The 23,166-nt window shown below is 43.3% G+C and overlaps 1 protein-coding gene across 1 annotated transcript in view; it reads left to right on the top strand.

The window, feature by feature from the left end:
- The window catches only part of LOC144492516 (solute carrier family 66 member 2), a 65,394-nt gene extending 44,011 nt beyond the window's left edge, over positions 1–21,383 (top strand). The window contains exon 5 of the mRNA XM_078210617.1: positions 14,036–21,383. Within this exon, the coding sequence (XP_078066743.1) occupies positions 14,036–14,210 (175 nt within the window). The 3' untranslated portion in view covers positions 14,211–21,383. The remainder of the gene's footprint in view (positions 1–14,035) is intronic.
- The last annotated feature ends 1,783 nt before the right edge of the window (positions 21,384–23,166 follow it).

The raw sequence follows: 23,166 nt of genomic DNA, 5'->3' as shown, positions 1-23,166 counted from the left end.
CTCGCTGAGTAATTGTAATGTTCTAGATTTTCAAAGATGTTAAAACATTTATGGATTATCTATGATAATGTATTTTAATTCTATCCCTGACTTTTGTTACTTATTGATGACAAGTATAGCGGGCCTAGTTTTTGAAGTGGTAATGATGGTGAAATGATCAGCGTTCGCTGTCTCCACCCCACTGAGAGTGACTAGTTTTGGGAGTCTGCAAACGCACTGTATCTGCTGCTCTGTTAGGTGTGGGACACAAGTTCTCACATGACTATTTCTAGAGCAAGCATGATTTGACAAAAATTTCCACGACCGTGTTGCCAGACACACTGTAAAAATCTGTGTAACTGTTGCATCTTTTTGAATGAGGTATAACTAGATTTTTAATGGCTTACTAATTTCATAACTACTGCTAAAACACTCTCACTGGCCCTGAAAACTCACCATAGAATTATAGAATCCCTACAGTGCAGAAGAGGCCATTCTTCTGGCCCATTGAGTTGCCCTGACTCTCTGACTGTGTATTTTACCCAGGCTCTCTATCCACTCTATCCCTGTAACCCCACTCATTCATCATGGATAATCCATCTAACCGACACATCCTTGGACACAAATTATAGCTTGGCCAATCCACCCAACACGCACATCTTTGCACTGTGGGAGGAAACCATAGCACCCAAAAGAAACCCATGTAGACACGGGGAGAATGTGCAAACTCCACACTGACAGTCACCCAAGGCTGGAATTGAACCTGGGTCCCTGGCGCTGTGAGGGAGCAGTGCCAACCATTGTACCACCATACAGTCAAATGTCTCTGTAATCAAAAATGTAATCCATACTTTTCATTAAGAAAAGTTTATATTTCCTTTTTTCAAAAAATATATTTTAACTTCTAACTTAATCCAATCATAAATACTTACTTTGCCATCTGAAATTTAAAATTAGAACTATTAAGTGCTTTTTAACTTCCCGGTTTGCTTTCCATGAATATTTCAATGTGGTTAGCTGCTTACCTGCCTGTTCCCATGCCAGGAGATGCCTTGCTTGAGTATCATCAAGAAAGGGGTAAACCGTGTACAGAGATCACCAGATCCTTGTGGATGGTTTTCTTCAAGGTTAATGGTTAGGGCCCCAGACTATACTGGCCCCAATTTTGCAGTTAGCAGAGACCTGGCTGTTCACCAGCACTGGGAAATGGAATATCTGTATTTCTTTTTCTCCCAGTGTTGGAGGAACCAGGCATTCACAACTCAGGATTTAAAATGCTGGTGAAGGATTTGATGTGGAATAACAACTCTGCTGCAATGACGTTGCTGAGCTTTAATCACAGTTGAACACCATTACTGTCAACATAGTTATCTATTTCCAACACCAGCAACTAATGTTGTGTCGATGAATGAGGCAGCTGGTTATTTTCCAAAATGGGTGATTCTATACATAACTGGGAAATGGTGAAAAACTGCCCAACCTTCACATAGCCCAGTGATGTCTAAACAGAAGCCTATCAGGTCTTTGAGCCCGAATTGGAGCCCAGACCAATGTGCTCATTTACCTGGTTTTAAATTTTGTAGGTCGAGAGCTTTGAAAGAATTGGGGGCAAGTTTGAGCCCATGCCCATGGGAATGGTGGTATGCGTTCAAAATCCGGAGAGATTCACGCCAGCAAGTTTCCGAGTTCTGAACTTCCATCCGCCTCACCAGTGGAGTAGTGTGAAACATGCCGGGGAACCCCAGGAAACTCTGTTTAAACATTAGCATGACATTAGTGAGCACTCCGTCCAGGACGTCCCCCCTCAGCGGACGATATTCAGTGGATGCTGATGTGATGTCACACCTGCGCCGTTTACAACAGGTCCACCCAGAAGTGAACTTGTCGTGGGGGTCTTCCCAGGGGAGAGGGGGGGGGCGTAAAGGTGAGTGCAGCCCCCAGGAAGAGAGGGACATTGCCAGGCAGTGGTCTGACAGTGCCCCCAGCATTGCCCCTTGGCAAGGTTGTCACTGCCAGGCTGGCACTGTGCCCATGCCAATCTAGTAGTGCCAATCTGTGCCAAAGAGTGGGGCCCAGTTGGACTCTCATGATGGATGTTGGGGGGGTGGAATTCATTCAGATTTGGTTGTGGGCAGACGATGCCAGCGATGACTGGGTAGGGGTGGGAGAGGAGCCGATGAAGGGGGAGAAGGGACCAATGATTGGGGTAAGGGGTGGCAACAAATGGGAGATGGGGCCAATGATCTGGAGGGAGTGAAAGGTGCTGATGATCTATGATTGGGAGGGAAGGGGCTGATGATCGGAGGTGGGGGAAAGGGGGTGGAAGGCGCCAATGATCAATGATTGGGGGGATGGAGGGGCTGATGATTGGAGGAGGGGGGAGGGGGGGAAAGAAGTGCCGACTCTGATCGGGGGTGGGGAGGAGAGCCCCTGAGACCTCTGTGGTGGGGAGAGGGTTATTTCTGCTATGATCAGTGGTGCCCTGATCTCAGTGCAGCTGAGTTTTACTGGCGTTTTGAGTCCCCCAGAATGATGGCGTGAAACATGTCCCTTTGATTCTATTAGGCAGAGCGTCATAAGATCTGGAGAGAAAAGCGGCCTGTTTGTTTGGAGAGAAACACACCAGGTTTCTCGTTGGAAACAACACTGTTATTTTTTGGTTAGATTCTCCCCAATGATGACTTACATTGATGGTCACTCTGTATAGCCATTTCAGAATGTACTGCAGAGTGGTGGATAGCAAATCTATTCTATGATTCTCCTGGAATGGAGATTACCACCACCCGGTGCTCGTCCTCAAGCACCACTGTTCTGACATCTCAAGCACACTCAGCCTCTGCCTGTACCCTCCTGTCTTGTGGGTAGTGGCTCTTGTGGTGAGTTGCAGTCCCCTTGTTGCCCTCCTCTCTGCTGTCCAGCTGTAGGTCTCTCTACAACCCAGCACTGCTGTTTGTGCTAATCATATTGCTCCTTGTCTAAGCTCCAGTCGGAAGCAACCAAAATACCACCCATTTTAATGAGCTTCAGAAAGTGTACTCCCAGCAGAGATACTGTGAATGAACCCCTTCCTGAGAGCATGACTTTTAATCTGTTGCTGTTCTGTTCTCATCTTTCTTTTACTGGCAGGTTTGAGGAAGCCTGAGAAATCTGTGGAGACAGCTTTAATTAATGGGCGGTACAGTAGTAGAATGGTTAGAGCTGCTACCTCACAGCGCCAGGGACCTGGGTTCAATTCCCGGCTTGGGTCACTGTCTGTGTGGAGTTTGCATGTTCTCCCCGTGCCTGCGTGGGTTTCCTCCGGATGCTCTGGTTTCCTCCCACAGTCCGAAAGACATGCTGTTTAGGTGCATTGGTCATGCTAAATGCTTCCTCAGTGTACCCGAACAGGTGCCAGAGTGTGGCAACTAAGGGATTTTCACAGTAACTTCATTGAAGTGTTAATGTAAGCCTACTTATGATAATAATAAATAAACTTTATACTAATTTTGAAAGTGTATGGAAATATTGGGCGTGATTTTCTGACCCCTACCGTCAGTGGAATCTTCCTGTCCCGTCGAAATTGACCCCGCCGTGGGTTCCCCAGCAGTGGGACGGGCAACCCATGCAAATTGCTATTGGCTTCATTGGGACTGGAAGATCCTTCCAGCAGTCAATGGCGAGCCTCCTTTGCCGTTGGGAAAAAGCCATCATTGGAGGGTGTGGGTGGTTGAAAATTCCAGCCACCATTTCAATTTAGCGATCAGTGCATGTTCCCGAAAGCCTGGGAGTTGGGCACAAAGGGCCTAATGCATTCTGGGCCAGAATTCTCCGACTGTTCAGGACCTGCCGCCGCTACCAGCGAGAATGGAGAATTTGGCACTCAGCCAAATCTCCGTTCACTGCAGCGAGACTGGAGAATCCCAGCTGAAGTCAGAGAATCTGGCCTCGAGTTACTGTGGGAGCCAGCTATGGAGCGGGATTCTCAATGCACTCACACTTCCACCCATCCCGTCTGCACCCAAACCTAATGCACCCGGCCTGGTTAAAATTCCCCTCAGCTTTTTATTCAGAATTTTGCAGCCCAGGGAAACACAATCCTAAACTAGCCTGACATTTCTTCATTACATGGAAACCAAATGTACTACATTTTCAGTTATCTAACCCTGACTAATGACCTACTTGGAAGTATAAGAAGCCGAGAGGAATATTAAGTTGCTTATAAAGTACTTCAGATGAAACATCAATAATTTCCATTGATTTGCTCACATCTGATGATGATATAAAACAATTTAATTCTGTCACAAGTCAGGTCCTGCATTTATGACTTTGCTAAACTATCATTGGGAAATATTATACACCATCAGTACCACTTTAAAGAGAATATTATTTTTACAAATCTTTTTTTCTTTGCTCTTCCACAGTAGTACTTGCATCTGTAAGCCACCCATCTGAAACAATGCTACAGGGCAGAAGAACCAGCAACACTTCTCTAAATTACGCAAACCCTGTTTCACTTAGTGATTGCTATTTCAGTTTTTTGTGGCCTTTGGCTTTCATAGATATCGCTAGGATAAACCAAGGTTTCCTTGGCCTGTAGAAGTGTGTTAGCAATTGATAAGGTGGCTTACTCGCCACTGTCTCAACAGCAATCAGGAATGGGGTTTGCCAGTGATTCCTCGCAATCTGTGAATGAATAAAAAATATATTACGACTGCATGAAATCTCCTTAACAGATTGAAATCTCAGAAGTAGCAATGCATTTATGTGGCAAACGTGTAAAGCGTAGCAAACGCAACTATGAAAAACAGCAAAGGAGGAAGAGTTAGATGACAGACAGATATTCAAAATGGTAATCAAAGTAGGGCTTCAGAGTTAATCATTTCCAAGACTCAGATTACAGTTTTGTAGTCAGCCCTTGTGTACTGGTTTGATTTTATTTTAAGTGTGTTAATTTATTGGTCTACTTTGTGCCAGCCCATCAAAGCAGATGACAAAGGGTCATCCTGACTTGAAACGTTGGCTCGATTCTCTCTCCACAGATGCTGTCAGACCTGCTGAGATTTTCCAGCATTTTCTGCTTTTGTTTCAGATGTCAGCTGTTTTTTATTTCATATCCATGCACGATATATTGCACATTGAAATGCTTTTTAAAAATATTACTCCTGCATTCTTTAACACCTTTAGTACATGGGCAACACGGTGGCACAGTGGTTAGCACTGCTGCCTCACAGGGACCCGGTTCAATTCTGGCCTTGGGTGACTGTGTGGAGTTTGCTTATTCTTCCTGCGCCGGCGTGGCTTTCCTCCCACAGTCCAAAGATGTGCAGGTTAGATGGGTTGGCCATGCCCCTGAGTGTCGGAGGATGAAAGGGGATAGGGCCTGGTTGGGAATGTTGTTGGTGCAGGCTCAATGGGCTGAATAGCCTCCTTTTACACTGTCGGGATTCTATATTGCAATACAATTACCCTCTCCCCCAATCAGGTGAGTGGACAGTTCAAATTGTCCGGATTACCTGCTTGCAATGAAAGATGCCAGCAGCTGACATTTCCTGAATTTTAGCAACTCAACTGATGTTGTCAGAACACAATTGCAATTGTAACTGCCTTGAGTCAGAAGTCAAAGTGAGTTACCTGCGAGGTGAAAATAGCAGGGAAGATTATAGTCAAAGAAAGGTGTATTTCAAAATATTTTAAAGCATTTCTTCTTTTTCTTTCCGTGTGGGGGCCAGAGGAGCATGGGGTATTCCTCCAGTCCTGACAAGGCTTCCTCCACCACATATCTGCCACTCCCACCCCTCAACCCCACCCCTCCCCAGCCTGCCCCACCTCCCTGGTCATAGGAACACTGTAGAATGTTTTTTTTAAATTTGATTTGATTTATTATTGTCACATGTATTAGCATACAGTGAAAAGTATTCTTTCTTGCGTGCGAAACAGACAAAGCATATCATTCATAGAGAAAGAAAGGAGAGAGTGCAGAATGTAATGTTACAGTCATAGCTAGGGTGTAGAGAAAGATCAACTTAATATAAGGTAGGTCCATTCAAAAGTCTGATAGCAGCAGGGAAGAAACTGTTCTTGAGTCAGTTCTTGGTACGTGATCTCAGACTTTTGTATCTTTTTCCCGACGGAAGAAGATGGAAGAGAGAATGTCTGGGGTGCGTGGGGTCCTTAATTATGCTGGCTGCTTTTCCGTGGCAGCGGGAAGTGTAGACAGAGTCAATGGATGGGAGGCTGGTTTGCGTGATGGATTGGGCTACATTCACAACCTTTTGTAGCTTCTTGCGGTCTTGGACAGAGCAGGAGCCATACCAAGCTGTGATACAACCAGAAAGAATGCTGCCATTTCTTTTGTCTACTTGGTCTCAGTAAGCAGCTGACTGCTTCAGAAACAGTTCAAAAATGTCAAAACCCAATACCATTTGCACCTGTACCACTGCAGTTCCACGTTCATAAATACAAGACCAGTTCGGCGAGTACCCCAGTCATTTCCAAGTTTTACTGTTTTTGTTTTCCCTTTTGTTGATCATGCTTTTTTTTTTCCGCTGATTCCCATTGTCTTGCCAGCCAAAATGGGCATGCAAGTGTTAAGAACCCCACTGTTGTTCAGTGCAAGGGCACCCAAATCCAAAGGGGAAACTTGGAATGCCGGCTCTTAACTATTTATTTTATGCTTTGGAAACACTATGAGAAAAATGATGAAACCTGATGAGGAAAATGGTCAGTCTCGTAAGTTATTCAAATTACAAAATGTTTCTCAAACTTTAAAACACACAACAGAAAAGGCAACAGCATTTATAATTAACAACAATAACGGTTACCCAGACAGTATTCTTAAGTTACCCTTCTCATCCAAATCTTCCCTAAACTCCAAGAAAACACCTTCCCCAAAACAACATTCTATAGGTTTTAACACTATGGGATGAATTTTCTGACCACACTCCAAGACGGGAAAATCCCTCCCGAGGTCAACGGACCTTTTCATGTTCCACCCCTGCCTGCTACGATTCCTGTGGCGGGTAGGGCAAGAAAATGCCGTCCTATGAGCTCATTTCAGCAAGTAATTACTGTACAAGACCTTTTAACGTTTATTTATTAGTCACAAATAAGGCTTACATTAACACTGCAATGAAGTTACTGTGAAATTGCCCTAGTCGCCACAGTCGGGCACCTGTTCGGGTCAATGCACCGAACCAGCACGTCTTTCAGAATGTGGGAGAAACTGGAGCACCCGGAGGAAACACACGCAGACATGGGGGGAACGGGCAAACTCCGCACAGACAGTGACTCAAGCCGAGAATTGAACCCGGGTCCCTGTTTTGTTTGCTTCTTTTATTTGTTTTCTGTGTTTCTCAACTCTTTCACACCTCATCTAAGTTGCTATCACATTTTCATTTCACGTATTTCCGCGGGTGAAAGATATATTTGAAGACTTTGTTTCACTGTTTGAGTTTGATGGTAAATCAAGATGAAAGTCTTAAGCTGGATACAGTAAAATGAAGTTGCATTCTGTTACCACCTTTGTATAAATTACAGTCAAACAATGTCATTCATATAAATGCACTGCTACATTTATTGCCGACTGGATGAGACATTAAACCAAATTTATCTGCTCAAATGAATCTAAAAGATGCCAATGGTGCCCTTCAAATAAGAACAGGGAGTTCTTCATGTGCCCCACTTAACAGCAAAGCAGATTTTCTGGTCATTATCACCTAGGACCTTGCTGGGTGCAAATCGGCTGCTGGATTTACCTGCATTATAACAGGGTCTACACTCCAAAAGTACTTAATTGATTGTTTAGCCTTTCGAACATCCCAAAGTCATGGAAGACATGGCCGGAATACCGCTGCCAGGAGAACGGAGAAACTGACACTCAGCCTAACCTCCATTCACAGCAGTGGGACCGGAGAATCCTAACCACAGGCGAAGTCAGGGAGTCCAGCTGCGAAATAAATTGCAAGTTAATTTTTCACCCTCATCAATATTACAGAATGGAAATACAATCCCTTCACAATTTATCGATATTTTAGTACTTTCAGTTATTAGTCTTACATAAAAATGCACTTCTCAAATAGGAAAGAATGAACTTATCACGGTGCTTTTCAGTGCCTGCGGGCACCTTTGAAATGCCACAAATGAACAAGAGGGAGACAACTTAAATAATCAATTTTGCCTTTTTGCATTTTTCAGCCAAAGCATCATCCCCTTCAATAGTTCATTTGAAACCCAGTCTTCACATAGCTTCTTTGGTGACTCAATCAGTTCATTTAGTAACTAGCTGAGTCAAAAGACATGGAAAGTCCCGGATTTACCCCTGCTATGAGTTGAATTATTTGATCCCACATTCTGAAAGACGTGCTGGTTAGGTGCACTGACCCGAACAGGCACCGGACTGTGGCGACTGGAGGAATTTCACAGTAACTTCATTGCAGTGTTCATGTATGCCTTACTTGTGACTAATAAATAAACTTTAACTTTAACTAGATGGTGTTGGGACACTTCAGTTACTTTCAGCATGCCCTGTTTACAGAAGGAAAATATGTTAGGCATTCAGTGACCTTTGTAAAAGTGTGTCCATGTGTGAGGATGAACATTTGTCTTGGTAGTAATGTCCGTCATGGTAAAGTATTCTTCCAAAATCCACTGACTGTTTTGGCCAGACATTATACCCTAGCAAGGAGTCAGTGCCTTCAGGAGCAGAGAAAAGAAATGAAACTTTGTGGAGAAAAATTGTCCAGGGTGTGTGTTACTCAGGATGGCATACAATGAGATATACTTCAGTAAGCTTTATATCACCTTTATAATTACCCACTTCATCTCGTAGATTGCTGCTGTATTCGCAAAAGTAATTACCTATAGTTTGAAATGTTTTATCCACTGGAGTAATGTTGTTGACATTTAATACCAATTGGGGAATAAACCATGATCCTTGTCAAGCGGGCTTTTGTTTATCCCAGTTAAAAAATGCATCCACTCCAAGGATTTTAAGTATATTATTAATCAAAGTTACCAAAGCGTGGCTTGGTTACATGTTTATGAAGGTCAAAGGCTCCTCTTTACAAGGAAACAGATCATGTGGAAGGTACAGACAAGAAAGACACACAGCTCTGGGCAGTTTAAGGAAGCGTTAATGTTAAGCACTGACTGTCAGGGGCATTGATTTCCATGAGATTCTCCCACTCATTTGCCATAACTTTATTTTCCTGGGATTTCCACCACAGGTACAGTGCATAGATGGAAGAACTCATGTGGAACTTTGTTCTGAAGGTCTTTAAAGTTGCAGATTCGAATTCAGTAAACCACCAGAGCCAGATAAATTAGTTTAACAGTATTTCATTGCAAGGCCATCAGCAAGTAGTCTTTTTTATATAGCAATTGAAATCTATATAGGAGCCTGTGCTATTAAATTGCTTGGGCAGGTAGCAAAGAGTGACCTGTGCAATTTTCAATTTAAAACTGGGTTTGTTTCTTTGCCGTTGTTACTCTTGGTTCCCAACATCTTGATTTTAAAATTCCCATCCTTATTTTCAAATCCCTACATGGCCTCACCCATCCTTATCTCTGTGATCCCCTTGAGCCCCACAACCCTCCAGAATATCTGTACTCCTCCAATTTTGGTCTCTTCAGCATTTCTGATTGCAATGGCTCCATCGGTGGTGATCATGCCTTCAGTTGCTCCAGAATTCCTTCTCTAAATCTCTCTACCTTGCACAGTGGTTAGCATTGCTGCCTCATGGTGCCAGGGACCCGGGTTCAATTCCTGGCTTGGGTCACTGTCTGTGTGGAGTTTCTCCCCGTGTCTGCACCTCCAGGTGCTCCAGTTTCCTCCAACAATCCAAAAGATGTGCTGGTTAGGCGCATTGGCCATGCTGAATTCTCCCTCAGTGCACCCGAACAGGCGCTGGAGTGTGGCGACTAGGGTATTTTCACAGTAACTTCATTGCAGTGTTAATGTAAGCCTACTTATGACTAATAATAAATAAACTTTTAAACCTCTCTTTAAGATGATGCTGAAAACCTACTCCTTTGACCATGCTTTTCGTATCTACCCCAGTACTTCCTTAAGCAGCTCATGTCAAATATTGTTTGACAATGGTCCTGTGAAATGCTCTGGGACCTTTCATTACATTAAATACGTGATAGCCATTTTAGTTTTAGCTTAATTTGAAAAGTGAACTTATTTGATCTAGAGACAGTAATGTTTCTTATGCAGCAAGAGTGATTGATCATTGTGACTGAGTAATAAGCAGAGCTGCATGAGATGTAGCTATCTGCCACCTTCCTGATTACTAGAGATCGACATAGTGAGCAGAGATGGAAGTTTTTTTTATTATATAGTTGTATTTAATTATAGCCATAATGGGGGCAGCATGGTGACACAGTGGTTAGCACTGCTGCTAAGGGATGCAGGTTCAATTCCCAGCTTGGGTCACTGTCTGTGTGGAGTCTGCACGTTCTCCCCATGGCTACGTGGGTTTCCTTCGGGTGCTCTGGTTTCCTCCCACAGTCCGAAAGACGTGCTGGTTAGGTGCATTGGCCATGCTAAATTCTCCCTCAGTGTACCCGAACAGGTGCTGGAGTGTGGCGACTCGGGGATTTTCACAGTAACTTCATTGCAGTGTTAATGTAAGCCCACTTGTGACATTAATAACTAAACTTTAACCTTTAAAATGAGGTTTGTCTTTAATCTGGTAAAACTCTGACAAAGGCTTCAAGTGATGATGTACTAAAAAGGAGAGTTTAATGTGTGAACACTTGTGCAATCTGCTATTTGCCCTGTTTCCATTTATTTAAGCTCCTGCTGCTGACCTGTTTCTTAACTTGAATCACATACTTTGCATTTTAATACTTATAATTAAAAGATGTGGGGAACAAACTTACCCTCAGCAGTGGTGGGGGGGGGGGGGGGGGGGGGGGGTTGGGGGAGCAAAACGAGTTGTAGCAAATAAGCAACTGTTCTCGCTTGAATGTTCATTTCTCTTTGTTACTGCCTGTTGCACAGAATGTTGGAGTTAGATTTCACCTCTAGATAAAAAGAAAATTCAGTAAGAAGTCTCACAACACTAGGTTAAAGTTCAACAGGTTTATTTGGCAGCACTAGCTTTCGGAGTCTCAAGCTCCTTCATCAGGTGAGTGAGAAATTGTGTTCACAAACAGGGCATATAAAGACACAAACTCAATTTACAAGATAATGGTTGGAATGCGAGTCTTTACAGGTAATCAAGTCTTAAAGGTACAGACAATGTGAGTGGAGAGAGGGCCAAGCACAGGTTAAAGAGATGTGTATTGTCTCCAGCCAGGACAGTTAGTGAGATTTTGCAAGCCCAGGCAAGTCGTGGGGGTTACAGATAGTGTGACATCAACCCAAGATCCCGGGTTGAGGCCGTCCTCATGTGTGCGGAACTTGGCTATCAGTTTCTGCTCAGCGATTCTGCGTTGTCATGTGTCGTGAAGGCCGCCTTGGAGAACGCTTACCCGAAGATCAGAGGCTGAATGCCCGTGACTGCTGAAGTGTTCCCCGACTGGAAGGGAACACTCCTGCCTGGTGATTGTCGAGCGGTGTTCATTCATTCGTTGTTGTAGCGTCTGCATTGTCTCCCCAATGTACCATGCCTCGGGACATCCTTTCCTGCAGCGTATCAGGTAGACAACGTTGGCCGAATCGCAAGAGTAAAAAAGAAAATGACAGAGACAAGTGGAGACTAAGGTGTGCAGTATAATAATAAGGTTAAGGAGCAAGGAAATGAGTGAAAATAGTCAGGGAGTTAGAAAAGTTTGTGAAAATGGTGATAAGTAGGTCAGTACTCAGGTATGATGCAGAAATACAGGGACGACATGTGAATTGCATGATCAGTGGGAGTTGAAGATAATTGTCGAAAGAACCAGAGGGGAATTAAGAGATGAGGAGAATTTGTTTTACACGTCGAGTTGCTGTGATCCAGAATGCAGGACTGGTGGAAGTAGGTTCAATCGTAAGGTTGAGAAGGAAATAATTAGCTGTATTCCTGAACCCCGGTTTGCAGGACTGTGAGGAAAGAGAATGGGATTAATTCAATTGTTCTGTCAAAGGGCAGACAGGAGCACCACAGGCAGAGCGACCTCTTTCTGTACCATTAAGCCCAAGAAGATGGCAGGTTAGGGTGATGTGGGATGTTAATTTTTTAAAGTCTCAAGCTAAGAGGTTGCACGGTAGCACAGTGGTTAGCACTGCTGCCTCACAGCGCCAGGGACCTGAGTTTGACTCCCGGCTTGGGTCACTGTCTGTGCGGAGTCTGCACGTTCTCCCTGCGTTTGCGTGGGTTTCCTCCGGGTGCTCTGGTTTCCTCCCACAGTCCGAGAGAAGTGCTGGTTAGGTGCATTGGCCATGCTAGATTCTCCCTCAGTGTTCCCAAACAGGTGCCGGAGTGTGGCGACTCGGGGATTTTCACAGTAACTTCATTGCAGTGTTAATGTAAGCCGACTTGTGACACTAATAAATAAACTTTAACCTTTAAAACGAACTATAAAATGAGGGTTTTCTTAAATCTGGTAAAAATCTAACAAAGGCTTCAAGTGATGATGTACTAAAAACGAGAGTTTAATGTATGAACACTTGCGCAATCTGTTATTCGCACAGTTTCCATTTATTTAAGCTCTTGCTGCTGACTTGTTTCTTGATTTGAATCACATACTTTGCATTTTAATACTTACAATTAAAAGATGTGGGGAACAAACTTACCCTCAGCAGGAGGGGGTTGGCGGAGCAAAACGAGTTGTAGCAAACAAGCAACTGTTCTCCACCTTGCTTGAATGTTCATTTCCCTTTGCACAGAATGTTGAGTTAGATTTCACCTCTAGATAAAAAGAAAATGACAGAGACAAGTGGAGACTAAGGTGTGCAGTTTTATAATAAGGTGAAAGAGCAAGGAAATGAAAATAGTCAGGGAGTTAGAAAAGTTTGTGAAAATGGTGATATGTAGGTCAGTACTCTGGTACGATGCAGAAATACAGGGACGACATGTGAATTGCATGAACAGTGGGAGTTGAAGATAATTGGCGAAAGAACAAAAGGGGAGTTAAGAGGTGAGGAGAATTTGTCGAGTTGCTGTGATCCAGAATGCAGGATGGGTGGGAGCAGGTTCAATAGTAAGATTTAGAAAGAAATAATTAGGTGTATTCCTGAACCCTGGTTTGCAGGACTGTGGGGAAAGAAAACGGGGCTAATTAGATTGTTCTTTCAAAGGGCAGACAAGGACACCACAGGCAGAGCGACCTCTTTCTGTACTGTTAACCCAAAGAAGATGGGTGGGTTACGGTGATGTGGGATGTTAATTTTTTTAAGTCTCAAGCTAAGAGGTGGCATGGTGGCACAGTGGCTAGCACTGCTGCCTCACAGCGCCAGGGATCCGGGTTTGATTCCCGACTTGGGTCACTGTCTGTGTGGAGTTTGCACATTCTTCCCGTGTCTGCATGGGTTTCCTCCGGGTGCTCCGTTTTCCTCCCACAGTCCAAAGATGTGTGGGTTAGGTTGATTGGCCATGTTAAATTGTCCCTTAATATCAGGGGGATTAGGAGGGTGTGGTGAACCACTGTAGTATTGTCTGTTTGTGTGATATGCCTGGACACGCCCCTGCTGCCTCAATTCGGGGCTCCGCCCTTCTCTGGGTATAAAGGTGACTGCTCTCTGCCCCTTTTGCCTCAGTTCGGATTATCTATCAGTTCGGGTGTGCTCCAGTTCTTTCGTTAATAAAAGCCTGTTATTTCGCAACGAGTCTTTGCATAATCAATGGTGCATCAGAGGGTAAATACATGGGGTTGCGGGGATAGGACCTGGGTGGGATTGTTGTTGGTGCAGGCTTGATGGGCCAAATGGCCTTCTTCTGTACTATAGATTCTATGATTCTAATTTTTACCCAATTCGTATCTCCTTACATCTCTGTGAAGTGCCTTGCAATCTGTTCCTATGTTAAAAGTGCTATATAGAATGCAAGTTGCTAATTGCTGCTTAATATAGTGAAAATAAATTTGCATCGGACAAATCACATTACCTGAATGCAGCATAATCATTTTTGTTTTTTTTAAATCCTTTTTCCAGTGTGAAGATGGTGCTGTTGTGGACCCTGGGTGATATCTTTAAGACTACGTACTTCATTATTAATGCAACTCCAGTACAATTTTGGGTCTGTGGGACTATTCAAATTTGCATTGACATTGCAATTTTCTTTCAGGTGTTCATCTATGGACAAGGAGAACATGAAAAATACATCTAACAAGATTGCATAGTGGCAGAGAATGGCTGCCTGGGGTGTACAATTCTGTGCACAGTGTGGCTAGAATATTTTTTCTTCCCATTTCTATGGAAGAAGATGCTGTTCTGTGACATTATTTATAGTGTCTAAAGTGCCTTAACCAAAGAAAGCATTTCCTGTCATAATTTCTTCCTTACAGGATGCATTCTGTCTAAAGTGTCCAAATCAACAACCAAACCATGCCTCCAACATGCAATGGGAAGAGGTAGCTTTTAATGTCTTTTGTGCTTTAGCTATCAGCAGGGAGAGACAAAGAAGGACACCAGCAACAAGAACAGAGAAAGCACACAGCTTTGTTCAAAGCAGACAGTCAGGTCTGACAGGATGAACGGAACAGTTCTAAAAATCTCCTCAAGCCTTAATATAAAATTAATTTTGTATTATAGTCTAAACTTTCTGTGTACTGGTTGGTGGCGGGAACTTTACCCACTGCCAATGCCTTGCCTGTCACTTTCTATTATGCACAGGTGATGGGCTTAGTTCCCCATTGTCAGCACATATTCAGAAAATCACTCCTTTTTTAATCTTTTAAAACTTTTAGGCGAATGTTTAAAATCTAAATACAATTGATACTGTCTTTATAGACTTTATAGCATTCTGTGTGTCATATTTAATGACAACATTTTAAAACATAGAAACATAGAAAATAGGAGCAGGAGTAGGCCATTCGGCCCATTTGAGCCTGCTCCGTCATTCATTTTGATCATGGCTGATCATCAGATTAAATATCCTGATCCCGCCTTCCCCCATATCCTTTGATCCCTTTCACCCCAAGAGCTATATCCAACTCATTGTTGAAAACACATACATACTTTCTGTGGTAATGAATTCCGCAGGCTCACCACTATAAACCAAACTATATAGAGAAGTAACAAAAACAGATAATGCTGGGGAAACTCAGCAGGTCTGACAGCATCTGTGGAGAGAGAATAGAGCCAACATTTTGAATCTGGATGACCCTTCGTCGGAGATGCTGTCAGACGTGCTGAGTTTCTCCAGCGTTTTCTGTTTTTGTTTCAGATTCCAGCATCCGAAGAATTTTGCCTTTATATAGAGAAGAATTTCATTTAAAATCATTGGAAATCCTGGGAAACTGCAGCAGATTTAGACTCTAAACCAGTGAGAACTTATTTTTCAATGGAATCTATTAAAGGATCAGTTCCAGCATTTTATTGCATGACACTGTCCATTGGAAACAGTGAAAATGCCTTATTGACGTTGCTTCTATTGTTTTACAGCATTTCTACTTGCTGTGCTTTGTGTTTCACATTGGCCGGGAGTTTCCAGTCCCGCCGTGGTGGGACAGGCCACGGGGAGATTTAACAGCCCTGCAGGATGTCTGTTGACTTTTGGAGGAACAGGACAATCTTGGTGGTGGCAACTGGGGCCAGAAAATCCAGCCAGATTGTCTTTTTAATGCAACAACCATGTGGCTTTATTCTTGGCCTGTTCCCCGCCTGCCCCCTATCCCCCGGCATTAACTTGTTTAGTGATTAGTCATTTTCTAATTTCCAAACCAAACATACACACAAATTGAATTTGTTGTAATGTGCACTGAATGAATGTGAGTGGATAATTAGAGGAAAAGTAACCTTGGATAATGAATGTGATAAAGATGTCTTTTATTGCTGAAAATACAACAGAGTCTAGAATATTTATAGATTATTACTGGAAAAGTGTTTCAAAAAATATTTCCAGCTTAGTAGGATTTTTTAACTATCTTAAAAGGAAATTAAGTTTGCACGTGCCAAACGATTATTTAAGATAAGGTTAAGGAAGTTAGTTCTTAATACCTACACAGTGCACTTTTTGTTTCGATAAGAAGGTAACAGTCCGATATCGATGCATTCATTGTCCCACATTCTCTGCAGCTGAAAGATTGTATGCATGTTACACTTGCAGCGATGCAGTGCTGATTAAATCTAAAACTTGGTTTTCTGTTGCAACATTACCTGCCCTTCTGGGGAGTTTAGGGAAACATCTTTTTTCTTTTTTACTCGGAATTAGAAACATAGAAACATAGAAACTAGAAGCAGGAGTAGGCCATTCGGCCCTTCGAGCCTGCTGCGCTATTCATTTTGATCATGGTGGATCATCAAATTCAATATCCTCCTCCTTTGATCCCTTTAGCCGTAAGAGCTATATCTAATTTCTTCTTGAAATCAAACAATGTTTTGGCCTCAACTATATTCTGTGGTAGTGAATTCCACACATTCCCCCCCCCCCTCCCCCACCCCCCCTCCACTCTGGGTGAAGAAATGTCTCCTCACCTCAGTTCTAAAAGGTTTACCCCTTATCCACAAACTATGACCCCTAGTTCCGGACTCCCCCACCATCGGGAACATTTTTTCTGAATTTACCCTGCCTAATTCTGTTAGAATTTTATAAGTTTCTATGAGTTCTCCTCTCGCTCTTCTGAACTCCAGTGAATATAATCCTAACTGATTTAGTCTCTCCTCATATGACAGACCTCTCATCCCAGGAATCAGCCTAGTAAACCTTCGCTGCACTCCCTCTATAGCAAGGACATCCTTCCTCAGATAAAGACACCAAAACTGCACACAATTGACCCTCACCATCCACTGCCAATGGGCAGAAAGGAGCCAGAGTGACCGGGCTGCCTGCCCGCACTTGCCAGTGTGAGACACAGGCCACTCGAAGCCCGGACCTCACTTCCAGGCTGTTGGTGAGCTGCAGCTTGTGAGGCTCAGGAGGGCAAGAGATTGGCCAGCTCCCAAGCAACTCCGGTCGATTTGGTGAAACGAGGTGGGTTCCCGATTCCCAGGTGGGAGTAGGGTGGCAGCAGACTGCGGCTCTTTTTTCAGGATACAAAAGCAATACAGATGACACAGTGGCACAGTGGTTAGCACTGCTGCCTCACAGCACCAGGGACCTGGGTTTGATTCCCAGCTTGGGGCACTGTCTGTGTGGAGTTTGCATATTCTCCCCGTGTCTGTGTGGGTTTTCTCCTACAGTCTGAGAGACATCCTGATTAGGTGCATTGGCCATGCTAAATTCTCCCTCAGTGTACCCGAACAATACCTCTGCTTCTTCTGCCCAGGAAAACAAAATAGAATTTTTTGGGAGCCGTCTGCAGCAGTCCCTTAAGAGTTGTTGATTATGTTGCATAATGTCCTCTGTAACTGGATGCAGTGTGGACCTAAAAATGGCAATTGACTCCCACAGCCAGCAAGAGCACTGACTTATATTTTTATGCATTCTGCCCCGGTTTCAGGTGAGCAGGATACTTGCATATTTGTAGGCTCATCTGGAAGCTCCATCAGGATGATCTTCTGCGTCCATCTTCCATGCACACCTCGCAGAGCGATTTACAATTGTTGCCCATCTCTTTTTCGAGTGACTAAAGGATCACAAGCAGTTGACAATCACCCCCATTCTTCCATCACAAGGATTTTCAGAGCTATTAGCTAGAGTTGTTCCTCTACTTTGTTCCTTACACCCATATTAGGTTGTGAGCAAAAATTGGAATGAAATAATGCATAAAATATTAGAAACACCCCATCGGTCAGGCAGCAGTTGTGGGGCGAGTTAAACTTTCAGATCAATGACCTTTCATCAGAACTCAACTCCCAATGTATTTTGTTCTGGTATTAAAGATAAGACTGTTATTACTTTTAGTTATCAGCATCGGCACATTTTGTTTTGTGTTATTTTAACCAAACAAAATGTACAATGTTGAGATCTATCATCCAACCAACACATTAATAGGAATTTCATTCAGCATTCTCATTCTGATTCCTAAAATTGTAACTGCAGGATTTTACGTTTGTGGAATCTACCTCGACCTTGCTCATTGACTATTTACTCATTAATATCATTTAGTATCAGTCTGAAAGAAGATGAACGAGATTTTCCAGCCCCAACACCAATGGGCATCATCTCAGGCGAGATGGGAAAATTTGGGGGCCATTAAAAGTCAACGGCTCCAAATTTTCCAGTCCCACCGGCAACGGTGCCCGCCACTGCCAGGGGTCAGAAAATCCCATCCAACATTTTGGGCGCAATCTTACCAGCTGTTCACATCATGTTCCTACTGCAGCGAGGTCGGAGAATTTGGCACCCAGAAATCTCCATTCACTGCAGTGGGATGGGAAACTCCCGCTGGCATGAATGGTCGGAAGATTCTGGCCTTTTTGTCTTCCTCCCATGACTGATTCATACCTTTATTTCAGCAGCTACTATGCTGGATTTTCTAAGCTGTTTCACCAGGCTTTTATTGTGCCTCCGGGAAGAGTCTGATGGATCAGTTTGGATAAAGGTCAACCTTGGTCGGGAAATCCCATTCATCTTTGTAAAGATGGCGCATCCCTCTGCACTTTACTTATCCCAGCAATTTCCGAGCGGGCAGACATGGGGTTGTGTTGTCTCCGGAGTTCCTCATCCCAGATAGAAGCTGGTGCAAATCTGGATATCTGTGGCCCAATTACATGAGGCACACTAGCTCTCAGAGGGGCAGAGATGAACCCACTGGGCAACTGGCTCCAAGAGACAACCTGAGTCCCCTAAATACATAGGATATCCAGAGGCTATGGGCCACCATTTGCTAATTAAGTTCAGGCAAGTGCCCAATTATTCCTCCTCCCTACCTCCTAGATGGAAGCCAGACAATTGAACTTCCTACAGCATGGGAAAGGCCATTGTGGTGTTAGTGCTAATTTTACAGAAATGATTATCCTCTTACTCACCACCGCAACCGTGGCACGGTCAGTGCTACATTACACCAACAGTGAATAGCCAAGCAATTAGTGAGATTGCAACTTGCGCATTTTGAAACTTTTGCATATGATTTTCTCTTCCTTTTTCTCTATGAATATTTGCACAAAAGCTTCAGCTTGGTCTTCCAAAATGTATTTAAGTTACATAAATAAAGCAGACTAGTGCAATGCAAAATAAAATCACATGGTTTGTGCACTCGCAATTATAGGTGGCAAAGCTCTTCGTCACCTTTCTGAAAGGTTTTATTTTTTAGCCTGTGCTGTTACAGAATGTTCTGCCGCTGTAATTCTCAGGTTCAGCGTTACTGAGACCCAGCAGGGCTGGGCGACTTTATATTACATTATTAATCATGTATTTTTGTACATGGGTCACACACTGGCAGTGAATTTACCTGAGACATCAGTGCCAATTATTGTCTATTGCTTTTGAACTCTTGTCCAATAGGTGCTTCCAAACGGTGAGGATGATATTAAGGTAACTACTGAAGAAACGTTGCATGTTCATGTGCAGTCCATAGTTTGACATTCATCCATCACTTCCTTCGTCAGAGCCTTTCAATAATTTAAACATGTTGATCCTCTGAATTAACAAAATATCTTTGGAAGTAGTACACATTTCTCCCACTGTGCAGAAATAGGTTTTCGGTCATTTTTATCAGTATTTTAGTTTTATTCTTTTAAATTTTGGCATAAACCATTGTCTACTGTCACTACAGTATTGATTCCATTACACATTCTGAGATTGTAGTCAGTCGCTTCAAAAAAAATCATGCCAAATGACCCGATTTGATATATATTATGTGGTAAAACTGCAGTTCAGTTTAGTTCAGCTATTCATTCATATATGCATGACACAGCTTTAGTTTCAGCAGCTTGGTAATATTTACGAGGCTTTAATACAGAACAAGTATTCTTTGAAGTCATTTGTGATACAATATACAGTCCAGGGTGATTGAACAAGACTGTACTCAATCTGATTTCTGTTTTAAATTGTGACTTTATGTACATATTAATGCTGGGTACCTCTGAGTGAATTTGAGGTAGAACCACTCTCAGACTTTAGGCGAGACTGACAGAAGCAGCAGCAGAAGAGTTTAAGCCAAACCCCCGTATTTATGCCAAGAGTCAAAATGCTACACCACTGAATCTCAACCACAGCTCTTTGTATGATGCAAAGAGGGGAGGCGATGGCCTAGTGGTATTATCGCTAGACTATTAATCCAGGAACTCAGCTAATGTTCTGGGGACCCAGGTTCGAATCCTGTGATGGCTGATGGTGGAATTTGAATTCAATAAAAGATATTTGGAATTAAGAATCTGCTGATGATCATGAAACCATTGTGGGAAAAACCCACTAATGCCGTTTAGGGAAGGAAATCTGCTGTCCTTGCCTGGCCTACATGTGACTTCAGAGCCACAGCAATGTGGTTGACTCGCAACTGCCCCCTATGGACAACTAAGGATGGGCATTAAACGCCGGCCAGCCAGTGACACCCAGGCCCCACAGATGAATAAAAAATAAGCAACAATGGTGAAGCTTCACATGTAACTTCTGTCTGCTAAAGCTTCTCCATGGTTAGGTGGGTTGGCCATGCTAAATTGTCCCTTAGTGTCAGGGGGACTGCATGAGGTTATGGGGATAGGGCCTGGGTGGGATTGAGGTCGATGCAGACTCGATGGGTCGATTGGCCTCCTTCTGCACTGTAGGATTCTATGATTCCCCCATTACTTGGAACTTGAGTGGAGAATTTCAGATACAGTACTTAGTGGCCAACACAAGATTGCCAGAATATGTACTTGGGAATGAGAAATCTGCTACTTGTTTGATGATTTCCAGTTTTGTTTTGTGTGCTGCCAACAGCACTGGTGTTAAATCTGTGAGATGTCTTTTTTTATTTCCAGTTGCCTCCAGTTGAATTCTGTTATGCCACTTGTTCTACACAGCAGAATTTTTTACCAGGGCTCTGCCTCATAGTTCACTGAATGGTGCCCAGTATAGCGCAGGGGGTGATCTTGTGAAGAAAGAGTTCCAATGCCTTGCTAGATGAATGGATCGTGCAATTGATCCACACTCCTTATCTGATCAAGCACCAAGCTGGAAACTCCTCAAAATTTCCCCTGATACGTCCACACACACTGTAGACGAGTTTATATTGATCTGTGCAAGGAACTGCCTTTGTGTCTTTTTTAACCTTCCAGGTCAAATATAACTTTTAAGAATGTATCTATGAATTATCCTGTTTACTTAACTTGTTTTGTAAGGAAAAAAAAACTTGCATTCTACAATGTTTGTTATTCTGCTAAATTACTTAAGAATGTTTCATTTTGATGTCCTGTTTGATATTTCATTGCTGATAAGGAAGAGAATTATTGGAGTGTTGTATTAAAGTATTGAATGAAAATGTATTTTCTCGCTTATTTCATATTAATTACATTAATATTATATATTTTTTAAATGGTTTAATCCTAGTGTATGTGAAGGTAGGTTATGCTTCAGTTATACTGGACACTGGTGAGACCCCATCTGGAGTATTGTGTACAGTATTGGTCTCCTCAGTTATGTGTCAGGTAACAGTGGTAATTTTAATTAATCTTTATTTTTATTTTTGGATACTAGAAATAAGGGGGGGAATGTGTTTTGCAGCGGCGGCAGTGGCCTGCCATTGGCTGGCAGTGGAATCTTCTGGTCCCACTGTTTTCCATAGATTTTTCCATTGCATGGAACTTTCACCACCAGGAAACATAAGAACTAGGAGCAGGAGTAGGCCATCTGGCCCCTCGAGCCTGCTCCGCCATTCAATAAGATCATGGCTGATCTTTTTGTGGACTCAGCTCCACTTACCCGCCCGCTCACCATAACCCTTAATTCCTTTACTGTTCAAAAATTTATCTATCCTTGCCTTAAAAACATTCAATGAGGTAGCCTCAACTGCTTCACTGGGCAGGGAATTCCACAGATTCACAACCCTTTGTGTGAAGAAGTTTCTCCTCAACTCAGTCCTAAATCTGCTTCCCCTTATTTTGAGGCTGTGCCCCCTAATTCTAGTTTCACCCGCCAGTGGAAACAACTTCCCTGCTTCTATCTTATCTATTCCCTTCATAATCTTATATGTTTCTATAAGATCTCCCCTCATTCTTTTGAATTCCAATGAGTAAAGCCCCAGTCTACTCAGTCTCTCCTCATAAGCCAACCCTCTCAACTCCGGAATCAACCGAGTGAATCTCCTCTGGGACCTTCCTGTTCAGCAGTCACATCAGCTGGGATTGCAATATAAGGAAGGATGTAAGTGCATTAGAAGCAGTTTAGAGAAGTTTTCCTGGCCTACCAGGAATCTTCCTTCGCTGCTGCACCAACGCTGCAAGATTTCGAGCGGAGGGCGGTTTCAGTTCAGGGATTTGGGAATTTCTACATTCTCTACAGATGCTGTCAGAACTGCTGAGTGTTTTCATTTTTATAAAATTTATCATTTTATAAATTGGAGGAGTCCACCACCAATTTGAGAGATTGGATGGTACAGGGTTTGCCCTCTCTGTGACCTCTTGGTGCATCTCCCTGCTGTGTTGTGGGCCCCAAGGTACTGCAACCTTAGTTCAGACGTTTTTGCAGCTTTTATGTGGATAACTCCACCAAACCTTGAGCTTCCCTCTGAGGATGAAGCAACATTCCCTGAGAAATTCAGCAACTCACCACAACATCTCCCAAAAAAGTCTCCAGAGCACTTTCAGACACCCTGCAGTAGCAGAAGTTCTTCAAAATGATCTCAGTGATGAGGGGGGGAGGGACGTGGGGCGACACGGTGGCACAATGATTAGCCCTGCTGCTTCACAGCACCAGGGACCCGGGTTCGATTCCCAGCTTGGGTCACTGTCTGTGTGGAGTTTGTATGTTCTCTCCCTGTCTGCGTGAGTTTCCTCCAGATGCTCTGGTTACCTCCCACAGTCTGAAAGACGTGCTGGTTAGGTGCATTGACCCGAACAGGTGCCGAAGTGTGCTGAATTTCACAGTAACTTCATTGCAGTGTTAATGTAAGCCTTACTTGTGACTAATAAATAAACTTTTACTTGCAAATTAAGTGCCTAGCTCTTAACATGCCATTAGTGCTGGGCCCTTCTCACAAGCTGAATACTCGACCTTTAGTTGGGGTATGTAGAATTAGTCGAATGGACCTACTTGGCTTAAC

Source organism: Mustelus asterias, chromosome 4 (assembly GCF_964213995.1).
Source record: "Mustelus asterias chromosome 4, sMusAst1.hap1.1, whole genome shotgun sequence".
Lineage (NCBI taxonomy): Eukaryota > Metazoa > Chordata > Chondrichthyes > Carcharhiniformes > Triakidae > Mustelus > Mustelus asterias.
Note: the sequence above shows the minus strand (reverse complement) of the source record. Positions and strands in the feature narration are given on the sequence as shown.